This window comes from Schistosoma haematobium, chromosome 6 (genome assembly GCF_000699445.3).
Source record: "Schistosoma haematobium chromosome 6, whole genome shotgun sequence".
Lineage (NCBI taxonomy): Eukaryota > Metazoa > Platyhelminthes > Trematoda > Strigeidida > Schistosomatidae > Schistosoma > Schistosoma haematobium.
Genome location: NC_067201.1, coordinates 16,216,693 through 16,229,455, shown reverse-complemented (window position 1 = coordinate 16,229,455; position 12,763 = coordinate 16,216,693). Strand labels below are relative to the sequence as shown.

The 12,763-nt window shown below is 35.9% G+C and overlaps 1 protein-coding gene across 2 annotated transcripts in view; it reads right to left on the bottom strand.

The window, feature by feature from the left end:
- AP3D1_1 (AP-3 complex subunit delta-1) overlaps nucleotides 1–12,763 on the bottom strand; it is a 33,863-nt gene that overhangs the window by 8,027 nt on the left and 13,073 nt on the right. For both annotated transcript variants that reach the window (XM_051216964.1, XM_051216965.1), the window contains exons 13-18: nucleotides 12,295–12,673; nucleotides 11,428–11,949; nucleotides 10,961–11,098; nucleotides 9,063–9,255; nucleotides 3,240–3,327; nucleotides 938–1,157 (exon numbers count right to left, since the gene is read on the bottom strand). In XM_051216964.1, coding sequence (XP_051065597.1) covers nucleotides 938–1,157; nucleotides 3,240–3,327; nucleotides 9,063–9,255; nucleotides 10,961–11,098; nucleotides 11,428–11,949; nucleotides 12,295–12,673 — 1,540 coding nt within the window. The remainder of the gene's footprint in view (nucleotides 1–937; nucleotides 1,158–3,239; nucleotides 3,328–9,062; nucleotides 9,256–10,960; nucleotides 11,099–11,427; nucleotides 11,950–12,294; nucleotides 12,674–12,763) is intronic.

Here is a 12,763-nt window from a genome sequence, read left to right as displayed (position 1 = left end):
ATTTACTAGAATTCATGCATATCCATGTGTAATGAAACATGTAGAAACGTCATCTCAACAACTCATTTGAATGTTAATTCATAGAACCCAAGTACCACAAGACACTTGCCGTTGAATATAGATCATATCTGTTGATGGGATATACATACACTTTGTATAGAAACATAAAAAGCATTGGTGAGCTCTGACTATATGATGTGTAGTCTACACAGGTAGCATAAATATGAATTAAGAAAAATAAGGTTATGAATGAATATAATTTAGATTGTAATTACATAAAAAATGTTATCCTATAAAAAGATCAAACACTTCACAACTAGTCGAAGCTAGATAAATAACACAAAGTCAAGATACGTATGATTGTCAGACTGAATGCTAATAATAATAACAAATTACTATAGGATGCTTGTGGAGATTATTGATTTTCATGGTTTACATTACAGACTGATCTTATTTAGACAACTGTTCAAGACTATAAGGCATTTGACAACCGTTTCATCCTGATATGGGCAATTTTAACAGTTCGTTTCCAAAAATCTCAACGGCGACTAGACCCAGGACCTTCAGGTCTCGCGGCGAGCGATGGGTTCAACCATTCTGAGTGTGAGGCAGTTACCCATCTTTGGAAATGAAAGATGGTCAAGCAATATTGTGAATTGTAGATATTAAACATATAAACCATCGGGTATGGGATCAGTGTTCTAAAGGTTAAGTGCTCGCCACGAGACTTGAATGTCCTGGATTCGGTCACCGATGTGGTTTCGGATATGAACTGGTCAGAGCTGCCCATATTATGACGAAATAACTGTCTAGTGATTAGTAATTTTCAATAGTTGCTAAGATCAGTCCGTGATGGAAACTATGAACTGATCGATCATAAGTTCATAAAAAAGAAAAAAAACAAGTACATAAACTAATATTTACAAACAGAATTTACCTCGGGCATATCGTAATCACAACGAACAACGTGTGAAGTAAATTTGTCTTTTATAATATAATCTATTTTATTTTCTTCCTGAGTATTTTCAACCTGATTAGTCGATTTAGAATTATTATTAATTGTTAATGAAGATAATGACGATGAAGATGGTGGTGGTGATATGATCGGATGTTTTTTCTTATGGATGTTTTTCGAATGATTGCTCTTCGTTGTTGATCTAAGTGATAAGAGAAGTTATAACAGAACAGAAACCTTTACAAGTCTGGAAAGATAATCGAAATAGCCATATATATATATATATATATATACCGGGTTAATGATAAACTGATACTGCTAATGTCTGAATTGAATTAAGTGAATTTGAGGGGTCTGACCAGCCAACTTGATATTGAAGTATAATTACTTTTTGAAATACAAATGCTAAGGTTCATCAGAGCCAAGAAATACGACTTTTAAAAGTCTACAGTTTTAAACTTTAGTTCCCATACTCTCAAATATACAGAAACGATATGAATGACGAACAACGGAACTTTATAAAAGACAGTAATATGGTTTGTATGACTGTGGGTTATTACTTAATGATCATATTTCATTTGCTATAGTAACCAACTAATCTGTTGAAGAATGTTGATTATCGGTTATTTATTGTACTACAACCCTTTGGTGAAGACTATTTTGAAATCCAGATGGAAACGGGTTGGTAACAGGTTATAATGTAAGACACTGATTTACGAGAATTCCAAGAACTCGACAAAATCTGACTTCCAAATTGTTATCGGTACCCCTATGGGAATGGTGCAAAAGGTGGTTAGGATATGTATCACATATGCTAGTGTGGAAGGGGGTAGTCCCAAACATGGGGTAAGTCCATTTAGCCATTAACTGTTAGTCTGAACCATGTTAGTAGATACAGATTATCTGATTAGAGCCTAGGGGATGCGTTCAACCAGTGGTTGGAAGCTTTGGATGACATGACTCAGAATCGGTCTGTGGGACAGAAGCATTCACTCTATATCTATTTAAATCTTGAGCTCGAGTATTCCTCAACATATACCTTTCCATTTCTTCTTTTCAAACAGAATCCCGGATGTCTGAACGTTTTTGTTGTGATTACCATTATAATTATTCATCTTATTCATTTCATCTCGTTACGTTAACGTGATATGACAATTTGGGCTACTATACATTTGTCTCAGGCTCTACGTTGATAATGACTGATTGACTGAATACCATGCAGCGACTTCACATGCTAAGATTTTAAATCATCTTAGAAATTAGCATTAGCAACGGCTTTAAACTTTTTTATATGACTGCTAATTTGTTTTGAATAAATCTAAAGCTGATTGTTCACGGACTAATATCAATGACTTTGACGAAGTATCCATTTACTAAAAACAGAATTATATACACCTTTTTCTCCGAGATTTAATGACACCAACCGACTATTCAAATAGAAATAGATGGAGTGAGGTAAATAGCCTAGTATCAAAGAGAAGAAATATCATACCAGGAAACTGCTGATATGCGAAATTGAAAAATGAATTGTCTAAGAGAAGATACACTAAGTTTGCTAGTGAAACAGTAACTATAAATTGAACAGACGTGCAATATATGCTTAATATACTCAAATCATGTTGAATATATAATATGCTAACTTTCTACCTTTTTAAATTCTAGATCAAATTCAATGTTTCATGTTGATTATCACCAGATAGTTAGTATGGAAGGAAGTGAATCACAGTGTCGAGTCATTTAGGTTAGTAGATGCACTGTAACTTAGTTAGAGTTCGATCAGTGCTGATAACTCAAAAATTAAGGGACAACAGGTGAACACATCTGCCCCATTGCGGTCGATTTAAAATGTCACCGACGTCTCCAGTCATTGGTTATGATGACTGAGAGAACTAAAACTCAGTCAGTCAGTAACAACGTAGAACTTCGTACGTACGTACGAACTACAACTATGTAATATACACTTGTCAACATGGTTTAGATCAAAAGTCAATGACGTTTTTGGCCAGTACCCTGAGTCTAATCCAAAAACTGGCCACTCATAAGCCTTAGCACACGTGAGGAATGCTTGGAAGACACCGATAATCGAACACTATTTTCAAAGGCCACGTTTCACAGTGATAAGCTAAAACCAAGTGTACTGGTACATATTACTCTCACTTTTCGGTTATTAGACGAACATCGTGTCATTTGGATTATTTAACATAAAATGACTATATGAACAAATGTCTGTGATTATTAAAGAAAAAGATTAGAAAAGTAAACAAACAGAAAACGGCAAACTGACCTTAATTTTCGTTCTACATCAGACGCAGCAGTTTGAAACTTTTTACGCATTTCAGCAGCGAACTGATCGGATGTAGCCAATTTACGCGCTATATTTAAATATAAATAAATGGAATTCACAAACAATGATAAATAAGTGAAAACAAACAAATCAGGAGCATACAAGTTCATGCAGTAGTTACACAGCAAAAAGCACTAAATTGCTACACAAAGTAGATATTAATGACTAGCCGCCTTAGATGATACAATTACTTAAATCTAGTTATTCATAGCACCGAGATATAACGAAACAGACCCATTGTGTCATTACAAAAAGGCGATTCAGAGACGAAAATTTACTCGTCGACGATTTCATTTACTTAAGCTGTACAGTCGTATTTATAGTTAATTTTGTTTTCTAAAAGTGTTCTGTAGTAAGATACTTACTTACACCTGTTACTCCTAATGGATCATAGGCCGCCGACCAGCATTCTCCAACCCACTCTATCCTGGGCCTTCTTTTCTAGTTCCATCCAATTCTTGTTCATTTTTCTCATATCTATCTCCATTTCCCGGCGTAATGTGTTCTTTGGTCTTCCTCTCCTTCTTTGGCCTTGAGGATTCCATGTGAGGGCTTGTCTTGTGACGCAGTTGGGTGCTTTCCTCAATGTGTGTCCTATCCACTTCCAGCGCTTCTTCCTGATTTCTTCCTCCACTGGGATCTGGTTTGTTCTCTCCCACAGTACGTTGTTGCTAATAGTGTCCGGCCAATGGATCTGAAGTATTTTGCGTAGACAATTGTTAATAAACACCTGTATTTTCTGGATGATGGCTTTTGTAGTTCTCCAGGTTTCCGCCTCATACAGTAGAACTGTCTTGACATTTGTATTGAAAATCCTGAACTTAGTGTTGGTTGACAGTTGTTTTGAGTTCCAGATGTTCTTCAGTTGTAAATATACTGCTCTTGCTTTACCGATCCGCGCTTTCACATCTGCATCAGATCTACCATGTTTATCAATGATGCTGCCCAAGGTAGTAAGATAGAAAGGTACTAATTAATTAAAAAAGCTTGAAGCAGTATGTCGTGAAGAATTTAAAATCAAATATTGAGAGGAAATCATGTAATAATTGTCTAGTAAAAAATTGTTCAATTGATAGTTATCAAGAAGAGAATTGTTAAGTTGTAATAGTTGTTAGTTTATGGTTGTGAAAACAATTGGAAAGGAGTAGGCATGACAAAGTAAATAAAAACAAATAAAAACGACAGATTATGGAAGATAGAAAGGGAGGTTAGGGCCATGAAAGAATAAGAAACTGAACATAATGTTTTTGTACTCAAAGGTTGGGCTTAAACTCGTGGATAGCAATAGCCTCTGCTGTACATAAGTTTTTCATTTGCATTCCTATTGAGCCAACTTTTCTGACAGTATAATTCTAAAGGAGGCTTCAGGTAAAGCAGAGTGGCCGGAATCGACTAGATGCCCCAAGATAGAGCTTCTGAATGACTTCTGTAATCCTTTAAAGAGCCAAATAGGGTAATGTTTGGAGATGCGTTTCGAAAGAACTCGCTTCGTGAGGCCAATATAACCTGCTTCACATGAGCAAGTAAATTGATACATGCACACTGATTTGGTTATCAAGTGGACAATTATTTTACCTTACCACTTTTCACTAGCCGATTATTACGCACCTTCCTTTCAATATTTGATTTTCAAATGTTCACAACATACCACTTCAAGATTTTTTAATCAATTAGCATCGATATATATTTCGCTTCCTTTTTATTCGTATTTTATTTTGTTGATTTACAAGAATTTATGTGATATCCCGCAATATAGTATAATGGATATATGTACTACAAAACAATGTTTGGAATGCAAAACGCTAAAATTCGGATTAGGACTAATAGTTTTTTTATAAATTTTAAGTATGCTACTTCAGGCGATTGAGTAATGTTGAAAATATATTACAGATATTTGGTACTACAACTCCGCCTGTAGCTCTTCTAGAGTTACTGCCGGTCCCAAGCCCGGGTAAAGGAGGAAGGTTGGGCATGGGGTTAGCGTCCCCATCCCGTAGAAAACTAACTCGCTAAAAAAACGCTTACCAGAAAAAAATAATTCAAACCATTTTAACTCTGCCCTGAGAGTTAGAAGGTCTTCATTTAGAAGAATTATGACGCTTCATGGTGAAAGCCGAATTCCTTCGGAAGCCACGAGGCCGATGCCCCTTCTAACAACCAGAGCAAAAATTTTTATAGGTACATGGAACGTTAGAACAATGTGGGAAACCGGGAAGACCAGCCAAATAGCAACGGAAATGAGGAGATACAACTTGGCAGTACTGGGAATCAGCGAAACCCACTGGACCCAAGCTGGACAGAAAAGGCTAGCTACGGGAGAGATGCTGCTATACTCCGGTCACGAAGAGGAAAATGCTCCACACACACAGGGAGTTGCTCTAATGCTGTCCAAAGTAGCACGAAATGCACTTGTAGGATGGGAATCCCACGGATCCAGAATCATCAAAGCATCATTCAAAACAAAGAAGGAGGGGATCTTAATGAATATTATCCAATGTTATGCACCCACCAATGATAGCAACGACGACATTAAAGATCAATTCTACGAGCGGCTGCAGTCAATCATAGAGAAATGCTCAAGAAAGGACCTCACCATTCTGATGGGAGATCTAAATGCCAAGGTCGGAATAGACAACACTGGATATGAAGATATTATGGGACGACATGGACTGGGAGAGAGGAACGAAAATGGAGAAAGATTTGCAAATTCGTGTGCATTCAACAAATTAGTCATAGGAGGCACAATATTTCCACACAAACGTATACACAAGGCTACATGGATCTCACCGGACCACACTACAGAGAACCAGATAGACCATATTTGCATCAAAAAAATTCCGAAGGACAATGGAAGATGTGAGAACCAGGAGAGGAGCTGACGTAGCTTCAGATCACCACCTAGTTGTAGCCAATTTAAAACTGAAGCTAAAAAAGAACTGGACAAGTGGACAAACAGCAATACAAAGGTTCAATACAGCCTTCCTTTGAGATACTGACAAACTCAATGAATTCAAGATAGCTCTCAACAACAGATTCCAAGCCTTTCAAGATCTACTGAAGGAAGAAGAAACTACCATGGAGGACAACTGGAAAGGCATCAAAGAAACATTGACTTCAACGTGTCAAGAGGTTCTGGGCCTAAAGAAACACCATCATAAGGAATGGATCTCTATAGAAACACTGGACAAGATCAAAGAAAGGAAGAACAAGAAGACAGCAATTAACAACAGCCGAACACGAGCAGAGAAAGTCCAAGCACAAGCTGAATACATAGAAGCAAACAAGCAAGTGAAGAGGAGCATTAGAGCCGACAGGAAGAAATACGTGGAAGAATTAGCAACGACGGCAGAAAAAGCTGCTAGAGAAGGAAATATGAAACAGCTCTACGATACAACGAAGAAACTATCAGGGAAATACAGTAAACCAGAGAGGCCGGTCAAAGACAAAGAAGGCAAGCCAATCACTGAAATTCAACAACAGCGAAACAGATGGGTAGAATACTTCGAGGAACTCCTGAATAGGCCGGCTCCAATGAATCCACCGAACATCGAAGCAGCACACACAGATCTTCCTATAGATGTCAACCCACCAACGACGGAAGAAATTAGAATGGCCGTCAGACAAATCAAGAACGGGAAAGCAGCAGGACCCGACAACATACCAGCTGAAGCACTGAAATCAGACGTCGAAGTAACCACAAGCATGCTTTACCCTCTATTCAAAAAGATTTGGGAGGAGGAACAAGTGCCAATGGACTGGAAAGAAGGACACCTCATCAAGATTCCAAAGAAAGGAGATCTGAGCAAATGTGAAAACTACAGAGGCATTACACTACTGTCAATACCAGGGAAAGTCTTCAACAGGGTGTTGCTGAACCGGATGAAGGATGCAGTAGATGCCCAACTTCGAGATCAACAAGCTGGATTCCGAAAGGATCGGTCGTGCACAGACCAAATTGCAACACTACGGATCATCGTCGAACAATCAGTTGAGTGGAACTCGTCACTATACATCAACTTCATTGATTATGAAAAGGCATTCGACAGTGTAGATAGGAGGACATTATGGAAACTTCTTCGACACTACGGAGTTCCTGAGAAGATTGTCAATATTATCCGGAACTCATACGACGGACTACAGTGCAAAGTAGTGCATGGAGGACAGCTGACAGATGCATTCCAAGTAAGGACCGGAGTCAGACAAGGCTGTTTACTCTCTCCCGTCCTCTTTCTTCTGGTGGTCGACTGGATTATGAAGACCTCGACATCTGAAGGAAAACACGGAATACAATGGACAGCTCAGAACCAATTAGACGATCTGGACTTCGCAGATGACCTAGCCCTCCTATCACGTACACGTGAACAGATTCAGATAAAGACAGCCAATGTAGCAGCAGTCTCTGCATCAGTAGGCCTCAGCATACACAAAGGGAAAACCAAGGTCCTCAAATTCAAAGCGGAGAACAGCAATCCAATCACCCTTGATGGCGAAACTCTGGAAGATGTAGAATCCTTCATATATCTGGGAAGCATCGTCGATAGACATGGAGGTTCAGATGCAGACGTAAAGGCGAGGATTGGCAAAGCAAGGGCCGCATTCCTACAATTGAAGAACATATGGAACTCAAAACAACTTTCAACCAATATCAAAGTGAGAATCTTCAATACGAACGTCAAGGCAATTCTACTGTATGGAGCTGAAACTTGGAGAACTACAACAACCACAATCAAGAAAGTACAAGTATTTATAAATAGCTGTCTACGCAAGATACTCAATATCCATTGGCCGGATACCATCAGCAATAGCCTTCTGTGGGAGAGAACAAACCAACTTCCAGCTGAAGAGGAAATTAGGAAAAGACGATGGAAATGGATAGGACATACATTACGCAAATCGTCAAACTGCATCACGAGGCAAGCTCTAACTTGGAATCCTGAAGGGAAGCGGAAAAGAGGAAGGCCAAAGAACACATTACGTCGGATAATAGAAGCAGATATGAAAAGGATGAATTACAACTGGAAGGAGCTGGAAAGGATTGCCCAGGACAGGGTTGGATGGAGAATGCTGGTGAGCGACCTATGCTCCTTCACGAGGAGTAACAGGTGTAAGTAAGTAAGTAAGTATTTGGTACTACAATATGCTAAAAAATATGTATCATATTTACTAGGTTATACAAAGTAACGAATGAACTCTGGGGATATACACACACATTAATTGGTAATAAGCCAGTAAATACTTAACACTAAAAAGACTTTCCATAGTACATAGGCTAATAAAATAGATGAAGTAAAATGTAGTTAGGTAAATAGTTTATTAAGTACGGATCTGTACAGTTTAAGTATAAGGAGCCTAGAGCTTTACTAGTCAACTGTCAAAAGCAAGGTAGATAAAAGTTTAGACACATAATCTACTGTTTGAATGCTCCAAACTCTGACCAATGCTTTACCAATTAAAATGAGTAGTAATTTTGCCGATATTATACTAAGACTCCTTTATATTAATCTGACACAAACTTAGAACAGTTCAGTATTGAGTTTTTGGTTCATGTACTAGTAATAGCAATTATATGATAAGGTTGAAAATACTTCACTGGAAATTCCTCAAACCTAAGTAGATGGACCGAGAGTGTTCGAACAAACAATCACCATAACTTTATTGTTCAAATAACGGGCTTAGAGCTTAACTGACCAGGTTACCAACTTTAGTTAGACAATAATAGGGTAAAAAATTAAGGAAAGTTAAAAGATTGAATAAATTGCTTACCACTACTTTGTGTTTGACAATATTGTTTGTTAGAATCAGTTACATTTAGACTTAACTGTTCAACACCATTTTTGATTAAGTTAACATCATTTTGTTGTTCATTTAAGGAGTTCTCTAAATTATTCTTTTTAGGATTTACCGGTTTTAAGTAATTAGGATTGTTTTGTTGATTTTGCAACCGTTTTGAACGCATCTGAATGGATATTTATCAATAAAACAAAATGGGCAATTTAATACAATTAATCTTATTGACAGTTGTACAAATAATCCCAATTACTAGAAAAAAAACTGTTATTTTAACAACTACTACTTATGAGTATATGTCACACGCTTAATTGTTATTTAAATAAGGCCATAGAAGATTATTTGAACATCTTAACAATAGATTCTTTTACCTTCATTGTAAGATGAGAATATTTACGATGACAACAGACCATCATGATTGAAATATTATGCACACGTTCTAAACTAATGCATTATGTTGGTGAAAGTTCACTAGGCGTTGGTGGTTTCACAAATTAGTGACAGCAACTTTGTTGTATGTTTTAAAAGTAAACATATGACAAACACAATCCATTCCCAAAACAATAGGATATTAACTAAAAATCAATTTAAGATAAATAATCAAGCCAAACAAAAATAGATAGTTTTCTGCGTATAATCTGTGAATTTCGTACTATAACTATAACCCTTTAGATAGATGGAAACCAAATTTGTCGTCTAGTCATTAGGGTTGAACCAAGCTGTAATAGTTTATATCGGTTCGCTAGTTAACTGAACTAATTTCAAAATATATCAGCCGACTAAAACAGGATTATAGTAGTGTATCTGTAAATGCTTTTAAATGCATACAAATAAACAAGTTATTTTGATGCAGAGTATGGTTTTAAAACTGATATGATCATGACTAATTTACAATGGTTGTTTGAATCTTCCCACTGATGATGAGGACTGCAATTGATCAGTCTCCAGGATGTAGGAACATCCAGCTAACGAACCCCAAACAGGATGAAACGTGCATCTCAGACTCTACTACTTGTCACCATCTATCTTTGTTATGAACATGATTTGGCTATCAAAATGATAAACAGAAAGTCAGTCGATAGCCGATGTACAATGCTGTAAAGTGGTCAACTAACGACTGCTCACAAGATCTAAACTATTGACGTAATCTTTAAAATCAGCTGTTGATAGCAAAAGACAATATAGCTGGTTAAGTGATATACAAAAGCACAGTATTATTAAAAGAAACTAACAAGATTTAATTTGATTCAAAACACATACAATTATAGGATACAGAACTGATTAATTTGCTTCTTATCATATCAATCCTTAACTAAATGTAATCATATTATACACAAGTAATATGGAATGAGTACTAATTTCAAACAGTAGTTGCTGTACTACACTATGTCACGCACATATAATCAATGTTTGAAGCTCATAAATACCAGTGTAATAAGATGGGTTAGTTTGTTAATTACTTAGTATAACGATTTCAGAATTCAGTTATACAGTGCGAATCATATTAGTAAAATCATGCAACACTAAGAGGGCAGTTCTACCATTTGAATGACTAGTGAGTCACAAAACGGACTGTCGACAATCTTACAGAAATTTTTAAAATATTCTTTTTCATTTGGTATGTTTGGTTTATGGCTAGCAATAAAGTCCAGAACGCTCAGTTTTTCCTACTTTGGACTCATTAGCACTTTAACATTGATGTTCCATCTTGAGACTCGAAGTCGGTACCTTTCGTTTTAAGCTCAAAAGCGTTATCCATTAAGCTAACAGGTGTCCAACAGACACTACAAAACTTTTATTAAGAACTATTTTGTAAATAATCTCTTGAAATAATTTAAAACTAAAAAAATTAAAAATAAACCATAATCATTTACCTCCTCCAACTGTTCAGCTGTTAGTTGAACAGTTTGAGATTTACTATCTTGTAAACCGAAGAATATATCACATTCATTATTGACCAATTCATTGTTCCAATGAATAGAACGATGATCATCAGTGTCATTTATAGATTTCTTTAAAAAGAGAACGAAAAGGGTTAGATAAGTGTATAGGGTAAATTAGGAGTGAAAGAAAATTAAACATATTGTACAGTAAAGTCAAAAATCGTCGGCTCCGGTAATTACTGCAGCATCCTCCACATAGATATATAAGAATAAAGCCAAAGTAGCTGGGGTTAGATCACAATGAGAGGACACAAGATTGTCAAAAGTGAAAAAATACTTAACAGTTAAGCTGAAATGCCTGTTCAAGGATATATTAAACATAAATGAATCAAATGAAAATACTTTTGTATGATAATTCTAACGAAAACTTTTAAAATGAACAATTGAGAGTAACTAACCCCAATAAAATCTAGTGCATTCGTCCACGGTTGTTTACGAACTGGTACTGGTGGATTAATCCAAGCGTCTAAATCTAACCCTTCGGGAATAGGAACTTTTTTCTGAGCTTTTGGTGCTACAGGGATGATTTCACCGGTGAACAAAGCACTTAGTTCATTTATAATTGATTGAATTAAATTGAGAATCACAGTTGGTGATACTATGGAGGTAATTGAAGGCATAGTATCCATTTGAATTGAATTACTTCGTAAATGAAGTTGTGTGTCGACCCTGTTGTCACCTATATTGTTACTGACATTAGTAATATTAATAGAAGAACTGGTGAGTTGAGAATTATGAAACTGATCAGGTAAATTATCCAATGATTGATGATTGGATAGTGAAGGTGAAGAAAAATCACTGTCCAAAATTAATGTTGACGGATTATTATTTTGTTGTAAAGTTGATGAACTGGATAAAAAGGATTGGATTTTTGTAAAACGCTTCGACACTAAACTCAATACTTGGTGAATCGATACAGCCTTAAAGTTATTTGAAATAAGAGAAAAATAACAAGGAAGAAGATAGAATTAACATTGAGGAATGAATTTGATGAAAAAAAGCGTTTGTATAGTACTGTATGATTGAAAACAAATAAAAATATGATTAACCTAACCAGGTATTTACACTCTTTGAAATTAGTCTTATGAGCGAATTTTAATACGCTAGTTAATGAAATTAAATCGATCATATGAGGCTATGAACATATAGTATAATCAGTCAGTCATCTACAACGTAGGACCAGGCACATATGATAGTTTTAATACCAAGTTATGAATTTTCTTTCATTTATTAGCAACATATGTATATAGGATTAAATAACTTACACGTTCTTGAACTTCTAAATCAGATGAATGAACATACTGGATAAATTTATCCATAAGAAAATTTGTCAACTCTATCAGATGAATAATTAAATTTTGTAGAGTCTTTAAACTTGTAACTTGATCATCTACAGTTTCAGTATTATTATGATGTTCGTTGTCACTCATATCAATTAAATGTTCACCGTTTTCTTGATACTTTTTATTTGTAAACGTCGAAGGTAAGCTTTGAATAGCTTTACAAGTCATACTTTTAATGATAACACTGTATATTTTAAAAGCATTGAATATAAGAACGGCTTGAATTGAACTAGATAGACCGGGTAGTTCAAGGGCAATTGAAACAAGTGAATTCAATGTTTGTTCTGGATTGTTTAGACTACTAAAATACACATAACAAAATGAGACAGAGAAAGATTACAGTATAAAGAACGATAATACTTAGGATAGCAATATTAATTACCAAGGAAGT